The sequence below is a fragment of the Scyliorhinus torazame genome, chromosome 11 (assembly GCF_047496885.1).
Source record: "Scyliorhinus torazame isolate Kashiwa2021f chromosome 11, sScyTor2.1, whole genome shotgun sequence".
Lineage (NCBI taxonomy): Eukaryota > Metazoa > Chordata > Chondrichthyes > Carcharhiniformes > Scyliorhinidae > Scyliorhinus > Scyliorhinus torazame.
Genome location: NC_092717.1, coordinates 102,835,083 through 102,849,815, shown reverse-complemented (window position 1 = coordinate 102,849,815; position 14,733 = coordinate 102,835,083). Strand labels below are relative to the sequence as shown.

General features: G+C 46.6%; 1 protein-coding gene across 5 annotated transcripts in view; it reads right to left on the bottom strand.

The window, feature by feature from the left end:
- The window catches only part of LOC140385423 (uncharacterized), a 417,673-nt gene that overhangs the window by 59,815 nt on the left and 343,125 nt on the right, over window positions 1-14,733 (bottom strand). For 4 of the 5 annotated variants that reach the window (XR_011933362.1, XM_072467556.1, XM_072467557.1 and 1 more), the window contains one exon: window positions 14,175-14,322. The exons of the other annotated variant lie outside the window; for it this stretch is intronic. Coding sequence is in view for 3 of the 4 variants with exons in the window: in XM_072467556.1 (XP_072323657.1) it covers window positions 14,175-14,322 (148 nt within the window). In the remaining variant the exon portion in view is untranslated. The remainder of the gene's footprint in view (window positions 1-14,174; window positions 14,323-14,733) is intronic. 5 annotated transcript variants of the gene reach the window in all.

The following is a 14,733-nucleotide window of genomic DNA, read 5'->3' as shown; positions in this document are numbered from 1 at the left end:
GAACTCTGCCAGGTCGCTCACCCATGCTCCCACATTTGTCAGCTCCAGTCCTGCCAGCACAGCAAGATCCGCCTCCAGGCTATCAGGGAGGCAAAGGCTACCACGTCAGCCTTTCTCCACACCTGTGTAGCGCACAATGACTTACGAGAGAGACAAATAGAGATGAAGTCGATGAGGCTTTATTAAGCGTGACTTGTTCCCAGCAGTTCAGCAACAGACTGGAGCTGCGGGGAGAAGCCCAGGTTCTTATACTCCGCCTTCAGGGCGGAGCTAGGGATCAACAGCCAACCAGGACCCGGGATCTGTCAGCCAATAGCATCACGGCTTCACAGTCCCACATGACCCCTAATGCATACTACCACAACCTGCGCAACCGGATTCTCTGACACCCCAAATATCGGCATCCATGGGCTCAGCACCACCTCCACTCCAAAAATCTTCGAATTACGTTCGCAAGCTTTTTCCAGAACCCCTACAACCTCGGACATGCCACAAACATATGGACATAGTTTGCCGGACTCCCTGCACACCGCCCACACCTATCTTCCACCCCTAGAAAACAACGGCTCATCCTGGACCCCATCATGTGAGCCCTATGCACAACTTTAAACTGTGTGAGACTCAGTCTTGCACACGACTCTGCAGAGTCTTACTCCACACCCCAGCTTGCATCGCACCTCCCAACTCCTCCTCCCAGTTGCGCTTCATCAGCTCCTCATATATCTAACACCTTGCCCTCGCCTTTCTCATCTTCAGACAGCAGCTTGTCCTGTAGCGCTGGAGGTGGCAGCTGCAGGAACAAACCAAACGCCTTCCTAAAGAAATCCCTTACCTGCAGGTACCTGAACCCATTCCCCTTTGGCAGCAAGTACACCTCCTCAAGCTCCTCCAATTCCGCAAACTTACCCCCATAAACAGGTCCCCAAAATACTATATCCCCAGGGCAAAGAGCAGAGCGGGCACCCCTGCCTCATCCCCTGGTGCAACACAAATTACTCTGAATTTACACTATTGGTCTGCACACTCGCCTTAGGTGACCTATACAGCAATCTCACCCAGTTGACAATCCCCTGCCCAAACCTGAACCGCCCCAGCACCTCGAATAAGTAAGTCCACTCCAACACTGTCAAACGCCTTCTCTGCATCCATAGATACAACCACCTCCACCTCCCGAACCCTCGAGGGCATCATTATCACATTCAATAGCCTCCGAACATTGGCCAATGGCTTCCTCCCCTATCACTCCCGGCACACAATTCTCTATCCGCACCGCCAGCACCTTCGCCAATGGCTTTGCATCCACATTTAACAACAATATCAAGCCCACACTGCCCCAGGTCTCTGTCTTTCTTTAAAATGAGTGAGATGGACACCTGATACTGCATGGGGGAAGCTCGCCCCTCCCCACCGACTCATTGAACATCTCCACTAACAGGAACCCCAGTTCCGAGCCAAATCTTTTATAAAACTCCGCTGGAAACACATCTGGGCCTGGGGCCTTCCCTGACTACATTGCCCCCACACAATCCCTCAGTCAAATTGGGGCCCCCAGTTCCTGCACCCTCACCTGAACCACCCTCGGGAACCCCAGCCCATCCAGAAACCGCCACATACCCTCATCCTCCGCCGGGGGCTCCGAACTGTACAATTTCCAACAAAATGGTTCAAACACCCAATTTACTTCCCCTGGCTCCATTACCAGTCTGCCCCCCTCATTCCTCATCCACCCAATCTCCCTTGCCGCCGGTCCGCATGGTCCACCACCGACTCTTCTACTTTTTGGAGTGATGCACTATGTGTCTCCAACCTCTGCTCCACTCTCTCAATGGCTGCCCGAATTAGGTCTGCCACCTTAGCCTGGTCTTCTGAGGCCTCCTGCCTTTGCTGCCAAAACGTGGCTGTCAAAAGCTCCACCAACTGTTCTGTGGACCACCAGCGGACAACGATGAAATCCGCCATCTTTCCATCTGTCGCACTTCGCAAAAGCTCCTGGTCTGACTGTTGACCCTTTACAGTTGCACTCCTTGTTTGATAGAGCTGAAACATGCCGACCCGAAGGAGAATCCTTAGCTCTGTCTGTTCCTGTACTTCTTACCAGCAAATACCCGCGTGAACGGATAACAAGGACCAAACAATTCCACCTCCAGTAGGAGCCACCAAATGTGAAACCACTCACTCCATCGCCGCCATAGGAAGTCTATGACTTGATTTTTTACACAGTCCACAATAATATGAAGTATTTTGGAGCAAAACTATGGAAACTCAATTTAATAATTAGGGCAATGTCTCATCTTGAAAAAATTGTTACTTGTTTTCTTTTGAGTTCATATAAATGCCCAAAGCATTGCAAATAATCGTTTCAAATAACCAGCAACTAAGTTCTGAATAGACAATAAAGGAAGAGAAAGAATAAAAGACTCTTTACCTGAAGGTTCATAGAATTCATAACATGATGGATGAATTGATAGCACAAATAGAAATAAAGGAGTATATATGGTAGCCGTTACAGAGATGTGATTGCAAGCAACTGAATATTCAAGAATATTCGACATTTTGGAAGGACAGGAAGAAAGGAAAAGGAGGTAGAGTACCTCTGTGAATAAAGGATGAGATCAATACAACAGTGAGAAATTATCTTGGTTCAGAACATCAAGATGTAGAAACTGCTTGTGCCTTAAATTTAAATAAAGGCAATTACAAGGTATGAAGAAAGAGTTGGCTAAAATGGACTAGATAAATCGGTTAAAAGTTAGACAAGAAGTGGCTCTCAACAAAGATATATTCCATTAAGGAAGAAAGTCTACCAGAAGTGCACAGTCCATGTTCAACTTGGGGAGTTAAGACTGCCATCCAAATGAAAGAAATGGGGATGGACTCTCTGCCGTCTGCTGCCGGTAGCGGGGTTCCCGATCTTGAGGAGTATCGAGCCCGAGCTAAAAACAGGATTGCCGCCGGGTGCCGATCCTGTTCTGATGCTCCGGTCCCCCACTGACGGCGGCAGCGAGCTGCATGTCCCGCGCCGGCAGAAGGATGCAAATGAGTCATTTGCACCTATTGGCATCCAATTAACGGGCTGGAAGACTAATTCTGTAGGCCCCCCGTGATGCTCCAGGCCTCTCAGCCAGGATTCATATGGGCATGGATTAGTGCAGGTATTTTCAAGCATTGCCCTGACGGTGGTGGGTCTTACAGTGAGTCAAGGGGCTATGTGCGTAACATAGGTGCCCCGCAAAGTCCATTGGAGGGCTAGCATAACAAAAATCCTGAACCCCCAGCCCTCTCCATCAGACCGCCAATCGCGAAATCCCATCAGATCCCCCACCCCCCCGCCCCCGACCCACCATCAGAGATCCCTGCCTGAAAGCTTAAGAGCAGTCCAGGCAGTAGGGTGAAAAATTACCACCATTACACATTAAAAGCAGCCAAGTGTTTTGTGTCTCTCTTTTTCACAGCAGGAAGCACTTAGCTGTTTTTGATGTGGTGAGGAGCCGTCAATCGTAGCAAGAGTATTTCTAAACATTATGGTTAGCATCAAAGCAGGGTAATGGAGATGCGCTCAAGCATGAATGGAGAATCTAGCCCATGGTATGCAGTGCTGCAAAGATTAGTATCAGGCCAGAGGTTTGGAAAGTTTTAGTAAACAGCAACGGATGACCAAAAAAAGGAGGGGAAAAATTGGAGTATGAGAGAAAATTAGCAAGAAATATTAAACAGATAGAAAAATGTCTGCAAATACATTAAAAGGAAAATAGAAGCTAAAGTGCTCATTGTCTCCACAGAGGGGGAGACTGAGGAATGAATAATGGGAAATGAGAAAAAGAAAGAGACTTTGAACATATACTTTGTATCTGTCTTCATAGTAGGAGTCAGAAAAAGCACCAAAGAATAGTAGGAAGTCAAGGGGCAAAAGGAAGGAAGGAACTTAAAACAATGACTATCACTAGTGAACAATTAATAGGAAAGCTAATGGGACTTAAAGCTGGCAAGAACCCTGGCGTTGATAGCTTGCATCCTAGAGCCTTAAATAAAGTGACTGCAGAGTTAGTGGATGCATTGGTTGTAATCTTCCAAAATTCTGTAGATTCTGTAAAAGACCTTGACCACTGACGCACAGTGGCAGCAGTGTGTACCATCTACAAGATGCACGCCAGCAACTCACCAACTCTCCTTCGACAGCACCTTCCATACCCACAACCTCTCCCACTTAGAAAGATGTGGGCACACCACCACCTGCAAGTTTCCCCTCCAAGCTATGTACCATTCTAACTTGCAAATATATCACTGTTCCTTCACTGTTGTTAAAACAAGGTTCTGGCATTCCTTTGCTAACAACACTGTGGGTGTGCCTGCATCATAGCAGAAGTTCAAGAAAATGGCTTACCATCACCGTTGCAAGGACAAATAGGCAATAAATGCTACCACCGCAGACATGGTGGGCCAAAGAGCCTTTTCTGAGCTGTCAGCCTCCATCACTCTATATGTTGGATTAGACAGTGACGTCCAAATTCCACGAAGCAATAAATTTTAAAAACCCTCCGTCACCTTTGATGCCTTGGTCCCCAATAAAACCATTATTCTGTCTCATCTTGGCCATTCCCCTGCTTTTCATTTCTAATTGCCTAAGCCCAAGGGATGCAAGGCTTAAAATATATAGCGAACATCTGGTGTAAATGCTGGACCTAGCTGGACCACACAAAGAATATCAGTCCTATTCTCATATAATAATAATAATAACTTATTGTCACAAGTAGGCTTCAATGAAGTTACTGTGAAAAGCCCCAAGTCGCCATATTCTGGCGCCTGTTTGGAGAGGCCGGTACGGGAATTGAACCCGCGCTGCTGGCCTTGTTCTTCATTACAAGCCAGCTGTTTAGCCCACTGTGCTAAACCAGCCCCTGCACTATTCTAAGATTATGCGGGAATGCAAATGTAATCTCCTGCTTATTTTCTAAACAGCACATTTGTATTCTTGAACCCCTCTCCTCTGACATCCAGCCTTACTTCCAACCATTGTTGCAAGGAGCTCACGGTCCTCCTCGTCACTTAGAACAAGACCATCCAATCAGCTGCCCTCTGTTCACTGCACACTAGTTCAAACTTCCTCCAAAGGTCTCCCCTGCCTCAGTTCTGAGCTCACATAGTTTCTTACTTTCTTCCCTATCTCCCCTCATGCGAACATACATAGGAATTTAGGAATTAGGATTAGGAGTAGTCCACTGGGCCCCTTGAATTCCCTGTGCCATTTGATAAGACCGTGGGGCGGGATGCTCCATCCCGCCGGCAGCGGGATTATCCGTCCAGCCAGCTGGCCAATGGGGTTTCCCATTGTGGAAAACCCACGCCATTGGGAAATCCCCGGGCATGAGTGTGCTGTCGGAGCAACGGAGAATCCTGCCAGCGGAGAATCCAGAACCATGGCTGATCCGATTGTGGCCTCAGCTCTACTTTCCTGTTTGGCTCTAAAACCATTGACTCCCTTGACAGTCAGAATTTATCCAACACAGCCTAAAAAATATTTAATGACTCTGCTTTCTCTGTTCTCTGGAGGAGAGAATTACTCAGAGAGAGAAAAAAATTCTCCTCATCAATGACTTCATTAAACAGTGCAGAGAGAGAGAGGCGACTTCCTTAAACAGTGCGGAGAGAGAGAGAGAGACACGGGGCGGATTTGGGCCTAGTATTGCTCGGGACCTCTTACCTGAAGAAACAGGCAGGAAATCGCGGGAACAACAGTCGGTGGGTGGAGCCAAGTGGGCGATATGTAAATAAATCCAGCGCGGGGGGATTCGGGCTCAGCATTTCTTTTTCCCTTTTAAATCTCTTTGGGAATTCAGATCAGAGGGGATGGAGGTAAGGGCAGTTGTATGCTCCTCCTGTAGGAATTGGGAGGAAAGGGACACCACTAGTGACCCCACTGACTACACCTGTGGGAAGTGCACCCAACTCCAGCTCCTCAGAGACCGCATTAGGGAACTGGAGCTGGAGCTCGATTAACTTTGGATCATCCGGGAGGCAGAGGGGATGATAGAGAGGAGTTTCAGTCAGGTAGCCACACCAAAGGTTCAGGTCAAGAGTAGCTGGGTTACAGTCAGGGGAAGGAAAGGGAACAGGCAGACAGTGAGAGATCCCCTGTGGCCGTTCCCCTTCAAATCAAGTGTACCGTTTTGCATGCTGTTGGGTGGGATAGGCCTACCTTGGGAAGGCCATAGCAGCCAGTCCTCTGGCACTGAGCCTGGCTCTGTGCCTCAGAAGGGAAGGGGGGGAATATAGAAAAACGATAGTGACAGGAAACTCAATGGTTAGGGGAAAGGATAGGAGATTCTGTGATCGCGAACGAGACTCCCGTGTGCCAGGGCCAAGGATGTCCCGTGTGCCAGGGCCAGGGATGTCTCGAATCAAGTTTACAGGATTCTTAAGGAGGAAGGGGAGCAACCAGAAGTCGTGGTGCACAAAGTGATTTTCGGGAGTTAGGTTGGAAACTTAAGAACAGGACGAGCAGAGTAGTAATCTCAGGATTGCTACTGGTACCACGTGCTAGTGAGGCAAGGAACAGAGAGCGAGTGCAGCTGAACACGTGGCTACAGGGCTGGTGCAGGAGGGAAGGCTTCAGATATATAGATCATTGGGATACCGTCTGAGGAAGGTGGGACCTGTACATGAAGGACTGGTTCCACCTAAACTGAACGGGCACCAATATTCTGGGGGGAGGAGGTTTGCTAGAGCTCCTCGGGAGGGTTTAAACCAGCTTGGCAGGGGGATGTGAACCAGAGCTACAGATCAAAGGATAAGGTAGCTGTTGAATGGGCAGTAATAGTATGCAGCAGGTCGGTGAGGAAAGATAAGTAGTTGATAGGGCAAAGTTGCACTCAGTGGAATGGGTTAAAGTGTGTCTGTTTCAATGCAAGGAGTGTCAGGAATAAGGGAGATGAACTTGGAGCATGGATCAGTGCTTGGAACTACGATGTTGTGGCCATTACGGAGACATGGATTTCACAGGGGCAGGGATGGTTGTTCGATGTTTTGGGGTTTACATGTTTTAAGAAGAATCGGGAGGGAGGTAAAAGAGGAGGGGGAGTGGCACTGTTAATTAGGGAGTGCACCACAGCTGCTGATAGGAGGTAATCGAGGAGGATTTGTCTACTGAGTCAGTATGGGTGGAAGTCAGAAACAAGAAAGAAGCAGTCACTTTATTGGGAGTTTTCTATAGACCCTCCAATAGCAGCAGTGAGATGGAGGAACAGATTGGGCGGCAGATCTTGGAAAGGTGCAGAAGTAACAAAGTTGTTGTCATGGGTGACTTCAACTTCCCTAATATTGACTGGAACCTCCTTAGTGCAAATGGTTTGGATGGAGCAGATTTTGTCAGCTGGGTCCAGGAAGGATTCCTGACTCAATATGCAGATATGCCGACATGGGGAGAGGCCATATTGGATTTGGTGCTTGGCAACAAACCAGGCCAGGTATCAGATGTCTTGGTGGGAGAGCATTTCAGTGACAGTGACCACAACTCCTTGACCTTTACCATAGTCATGGAGAGGGTTAGGAACAGTAACAGACCGTATGAGAAGGTATTTAACTGGGGAAGGGGAAATTATACTGCTATTAGACAGGAGCCGAGGAGTATAAATTGGGAACAGATGTTCTCAGGGAAATGCAAATCAGTAATGTGAGGTTGTTTAAGGAGCACTTGCTGCGAGTGCTGGATAGTTTTGTCCCACTGAAACAAAGGAATGGTAAGGTGAAAGAGCCTTGGATGACAAGAGAAGTAGAGCTTCTAGTCAAGAGGAAGAAGGAAACTTACTTAAGGTTGAGGAAGCAAGGATCTGGCACGGTTCTAGAGGGTTAAAAGGTAGCCAGGAAGGAACTCAAAAATGGACTTAGGAGAGCTAGAAGGGGACATGAAAAAGCCTTGGCGGGAAGGATTACGGAAAACCCCAAGGCGTTCTACACTTATGTGAGAAATAAGAGGATGATCAGAGTGACATTAGGACCGATCAGGGATAGTGGAAGGAACGGGCCTGGAGCCTGAGGGTAAGGGAGGCCCTAAATGAATATTTTGCTTCAGTATTCACGAGCGAGAGGGACCTTGTCGCTCGTGAGAACAGGGTGAACCAGGTTAATAGGCACAAACAGGTTGATATTAAGAAGGAAGGTGTGCTGTAAGTTTTGAAAAGCATCAGTCCCCTGGGCCAGAGGGGATATACCCAAGGTTACTACGGGAAGCGAGGGAGGGGATTGCTGCGCCGTTGGCGATGATCTTTGTGTCCTCACTCTCCACTGGAGTAGTACCGGATGAGGCGAATGTTGTCCCCCTATTCAAGAAAGGGATTAGGGAAATCCCTGGGAATTACAGACAAGTCAGTCTTGCGTCTGTGGTGAGCAAAACACTGGAATGGATTCTGAGAGATAGGATTTATGATTATTTAGAAAAACATAGTTTGATTAAAGATAGTCAGCATGGCTTTGTGAGGGGCAGATCATGCCTCACAAGCCTCATTGAATTCTTTGAGGATGTGATGAGACACATTGATGGAGGTTGGGCACTGGATTTCGTGCATATGGATTTCATAAGGCATTTGATAAGGTTCCCCATGGTAGGCTCATTCAGAAAGCCAGAGGGCATGGGATACAGGGAAATTTGGCCGTCTGGATACAGAATTGGCTGGTCGAAAAAAGACAACAAGTGGTAGTGGATGGAAAGTATTCCGCCTGGAGGTCGGTGACCAGTGGTGCCCCGCAGGGATCTGTTCTGGGATCCTGCTCTTTGTGGTTTTTATAAATGACTTGGATGAGTAAGTGGAAGGGTGGTTTAGTAAGTTTGCTGATGACACGAAGGTTGGTGGAGTTGTAGATAGTGTCGAGGGCTGTTGCAGGTTAAAACAGGACATTGACAGGTTGCAAAGCTGTGCTGAGAAGTGGCAGATGGAATTCAACCTAAATAAATGTGAAGTGATTCATTTTGGAAGGTCGAATTTGAATGCTGAATACAGGCAGGATTCTTTGAAGTGTGGAGGAACAGAGGGATCTTGGGGTCCACGTACATAGATCCCTCAAAGTTGCCACCCGGTTGATAGGGTTGTTAAGGAGGCGTATGGTGTGTTGGCTTTCATTCACAGGGGGATTGAGTTTAAGAACCACGAGGTTTTGCTGCAGCTTTATAAAACCCTGATTAGACCACACTTGGAATATTGCGTCCAGTTCTGGTCGCCTCATTATAGGAAGGATGTGGATGCTTTGGAGAGGGTGCAGAAGAGATTTACCAGGATGCTGCCTGGACTGGAGGGCATGTCTTATGAAGAAAGGTTGAGGGAGCTAGGGCTTTTCTCACTGGAGCAAAGGAAGCAGAGAAGTGACTTGATAGAGGTGTACAAGGTGATAAGAGGCATGGATAGAGTGGATAGCCAGAGACTTTTACCCAGGGTGGAAATGGCTGTCACGAGGGGATATAATTTTAAGGTGATTGGAGGATGGTATAGGGGAGATGTCAGGGGTAGGTTCTTTACACAGAGAATGTAAATGCACTGCCAGCGGATGTGGTGGAGTCAGAGTCATTAGGACATTTAAGCGGCTCTTGGACAGGCACATGGACAGCAGTAAATTGAAAAGGTGTAGGTTAGGTTGATCTTAGATTAAGATAGATGATCGGCAGAGCATCATGGCCGAAGGGCCTGTTCTGTGCTGTACTGTTCTATGTAATGTATTAAATGGGAGACCCCTTATTCTTAAAAAATGTGTCCCCTATTCTAGTCTCTCCCATATGAGGAAATATCCTCTCCGCACCCACCCTGTCAATTCTCATTTAGATCTTTTGGGCGTGATCCAATGGCCATGCTGTGCGCGAAAGTCATCTTGCCACAGCAGTGTGGCCGATGAAAGCCGGGAGACCCTGCTCCCAGGATTTACCCAGCTCGCAAAGCCTTGCAAACTCCATTTGCAATCATTTTTTGTCAAATCTGCATATCAGACCGAGACAGTTAATCTCACTCTAATGTACAGGTTCCCGAGGTACGTGAGGCTTTGGGATTCATCCCCTTCACCACGGAGACCTCGGGCGAGCGCCGTTCAGCAGTGGTCCCCACAAATGGGGCACTCATGGGGGTCTCCCAGGAGATTGGATGCTCCCAGCAGCATGTCCTTTGGGCAGGGCGGTTCCCTGGCATTGCTGGTGCCACCTGGACACCCTGGTAGTGCTATCCTGGCACCGTGGCAATGCAACCTGGGTGCCAACCTGGCAATGTAAAGGTGCCCATGTGGCATTGCTAGCTGACATGGGCAATACCAAGGTGTCAGGTTGGTACTGTCAAGGAAGGGCAGAACGGGGCTCAGCTGCATGTTCTCCACAGAGGCCCCTTATACAACTCGAGTTGCGTTGTATAGCCATGTGTTTCTCGGCATTGTGAGCGCAGGGAAACACGTGGCTAAACACGCACGCCGTGGGACGTTTTTCCCATTTAGTTGAATCGAGCCCTGTATGTTTCAATAAGATCATGTCTGTACTCCTAAACTCCAATGGATGCAGACCCAACATGTCCAATCTCTCCTCATAAGACAACGCCTTTATCCCAGGACTCAGTTGAGTGAACTTCCTCTTGTAGCCATCTGGGATGGCCACTTAAACCAGGAACAGAGAAACTTGCAAAGCCTAGCGGGTAAAATGGACAAAGCAAGATTCAGGCAGGCTCAGAGCCTGAAATGTATATTTGCAACCAAGGAGTCCAGACGGTATCGAAACTCCGACCAATTAGCATTTTGATGGACCGATTAGCATTTGATGGGCCATCTCCACCAAGACAAAGGACTGGTACTTGAGCGCCTGGTACAGTCCCAGACATTTCAGCGCCATTCCCTGTTCTAGGGAAGCGTAAACAACAGGGTCAGTGACCGCTTGGCACACGCCCAGCCATCCAGGCACCCGCCCATTTATTGGTTAGAAATCGAACATAGTGATCGGGGATCACCAAATTAGTGGGGTCCAAACTTAAGTACCGGCCAAAAGAGCGCGAAAACCCCCAAGCATAAGAAGAGAATCCACCCTATGTTGGTCCTCTTTTGAACCTGGCGCCCCGGCAACGACCATCTCCAATTGCAACACCACCAAAAGCAAGGCCAAGTTCAACACTCGCTACCAGACGGATGAGCCTAGCTGAACAGCAGTTACTTCTCCAGACTCGATAGATCCAGAATCGAACAGCGGCCACTGTACCTCTAACCTAAGCCGGGTGCCTGAAGTTAAGTATAGATTGTCTTCGTCGATAGGTGTAGTTAACTAGTAGTGTTTATGTTGCATGACTAATTGTGTATAAATAAAGTACCTTGAACTAACTAACTGGTGTTTGGCTCTTTGATCGATAGCCGGTTGAACCTTGTGGTGGTATCATTCGATACCTGGCGACTCTGAGCATTAGAATATAGATATCAAAAGAAAGGAGGGCAAACCCACTGATTGCCGTAGTTACAGCAGAGCCACAGAAAAGGCAACACTCTAAAACTGCATCTAATGCAACAATATCCTTTCTTAAATAAGGAAACTAAAAATGTACACTGTACTCCGGATGTGGTTTTATCAGTGCCCTGTACAAATGTAGCAAAACTCCATAATTTTACATTCAATTTCTTGCAATAAATAACATAGCATTTGCCTTTCTAATCACTTGCTGTATCTGCATACTAACTACTTGCAAATCATGTGCCAGAACACCCAAATCCTTCTGTATCTCAGAGTTCTGCAATCTCTCTCCACTTGAATAAGATGCTGCTTTTCTATTCTTTCTGCCAAAGTGGACAAGTTCACATTTTCCCCACGTATACTCCATTTGCCAATTTTTTGCCCATTCACTTAACTTATCTAAAACCTTTGCACAGCCCTTATGTCCCCTTCACAAATTACTCTCCTACCTAACTTTGTGCAATCAGCAAATTTAGTATTGGTTAAGTACTGTTGCCTCACAACATCAGGGACGTGGGTTCAATTCCGGCCATGGGTGACTGTCTACGTGGAGTTTGCGCATTCTCCTCGTATCTGTGTGGGTTTCCTCCGCGTGCTCCAGTTTCCACCCACTGTCCACAGATGTGCAGGTTAGGCGGACTGGCCATGCTAAATTGCCCCTTAGTGTCCAAAAGGTTAGGTGGGGTTACTGGGATGGGGTGGAGGCATGGGCTTAACTAGGGTACTCTTTTGAAGGGTCGGTGCAGACTCAATGGGCCAAATGCCCTCGTTCTGCACTGTAAATTCTATGATTCTATGTGCAGGTTGTATGGGGTTACGGGATAGGGCGGAGGAATGTGCCTAGGTGGGGTGGTCTTTCAGAAGGTCGTTGCAGACTCGAAGGGCCCAATGGCGTCTTTCTGCACTGTAGTGGTTCTATGGTTCATACAACTGGTCTTTCATGCAAACCATTTATAAAGATTGTAAATAGTTGAGGCCCCAGCACTGATCCCTGTGGCACCCACTGGCTACTTCTTGCCAACCTGAAAATCTGGGTGCACGATAGCAGTGGTTAAGACTGTTGCTTCACAGTTCTAGGGTCCCAAGTTCGATTCCCGGCTTGGGTCACTGTTTGTGCGGAGTCTGCACGTAATCCCCGTGTCTGCGTGGGTTTCCTCCGGCTGCTCCAGTTTCCTCCCACAAATCCCCAAAAATGTGCTGTTAGGTCATTTGGACATTCTGAATTCTCCATCTTGTGTCCCCGAACAGGCACCGGAATGAGGCGACTAGGGGCTTTTCAGAGTAACTTCATTGCAGTGTTAATGTAAGCCTACTTGTGACAACAACGATTATTATTATTATAACAAATGTTCTCTCAGAGATTACCTTGCCCTTTGAATCCACCTCTTGTTCCCTCAGTTCTGATCACTAAATTCCCTTCCTAGTGTCCTTTTTATCTAATATTGTTATGTTTCTATTTCTTTAGATGTTGTCTTTCTCTCTTTTAAATCTGCCATCACTGGAGCCCGCCTCAAAAAGAACCCAGACTCCACTATCCTTGCAAACTCATCTCCAACTTACTTTTCCTCTCCAAAGTCTATGATATAGTTCCCTCCCAAATCTGTTACCATCCTGCCTGGAACTCCATGTTTCAATCACGCTCATCTGGTCTCCACCAAGCAATAGTGCAAAAACAGTTCGGAACAAATTCATAAAAGATATCCATGTGATACTGGCAAAGGAATTCCCTCTCAAACCTCTCTGACAGACGACCTCTCTTTTTTTCCCCTTCAAGATGTTTCTAAAAACCTACCTCTTTGGACAAGCTTTTGGCAATCTGCCCCAATATTGCATTATGCAAGTGGAGGAATTGAGGAAGTTGGCATCAGCATTAGTTTCCACATATGTGATATGTTTTTGAGTGATGTAGCTAAGGGGGGAAGCATGTACATGGGAAATAGTAGGGGGCTAAGGAAATATCCAAGGGAGACACCAGAGGTAAGAGCAGGATGAGAAAGTATTGCAGATGTTTTATAGGCAACACAGGTTAATAAAGTCTTTTTTTTTTAAATTATCACGAGGGTTTATTTCTAGAAGAACAGAATGAAAAGTAGAGATGTTATTCTAAGCTTGTACAGAACCCAGGTGATAGCACATTTGGAGTTCTATGTATTGTTCTGCTTACGATATAGGACACCGAAGGTGTAAAAAAGACTTACAAGAATGATACCAGAACTGGGAGATTAAAACTATCAGGAAAGGATGAACAGGTTGGGTTCCTTTCAACTTTGAAAGAGAAGGGAAAATAGAAGTCTTCAAACTTTTGAAAGCTTTTGATTTAGTCAGAGAGAATGCTCCCATTTGCGGCGAAGAGCAAAAACAGAGGCAATCAACATTAGATAATCACCAAGAAATCCAATAAGGAATTCAGGAGAAAGTTCTATACTCAGAGTGGTGAGAATGTGGGACCTGCTACCGCAGGAAGTGATTGAGTTAAACAGTATAGGTGAAATTAGACGTAAGCTAGATAAGCATATGAGGTAAAAGGGAATAGAGGGTTAAGCTACAATAAATGAGAAATATTGGGAGATGGTGCAAATGGCGCACAAATGTCAATATAGACTGATTGTGCTGAATGGTCTGCTTCTCTGCTATATTATGTAATTCTATGTGGAGTTAAAATGGGAAAATAACTTAAAGCAGCCAGAGGAAAAGAATTTTTAAAAAATGTATTTACATCTGTTCTTACCTGAAAGTATGTGTTTCAGGTGCACCATCTGTGAATTCCTTATGTAATTGTTGAACATTTTTGGTCTTACATCCCTGAATTCCATTTGCTTGAGCCACTGTTGGTATTCTAACATTTTTGTCATTTCTTCTCAACTCAGAGGAAAAAACTGCAAATGAAAGGAAACAGGTCTTTGTGGCTAAGAATCCAGACACAGCATTCATGATACAGGAGGAGTATGGATATCGATAATCTCCTTCACTTTTGATGATCAAATACTTTAAAATCACAGAACTGTTACAGCGCAGAGGTAGGCCAGTCAGTCCATTGTACCTGCAACGGCTCTCCAAATGGGCAATATCCTTGGTATCATTCTCCTGTCTTTTCCTCATAATCTTGCACATTCCTCCTTTTCAGAAAACAGTCTAATCCCCTTTTGAATGTTTCAATTGAGCATGCCTCCACCACACTAACAGGCAGCGAATTCCAAGCTTATCAACTTGCTGTGTGAATACATTTCTTCTCAAATCGCTTTTGCTTCTTTTGCCAAATTTTACCCTCTCATTCCTGATCCTTTCAC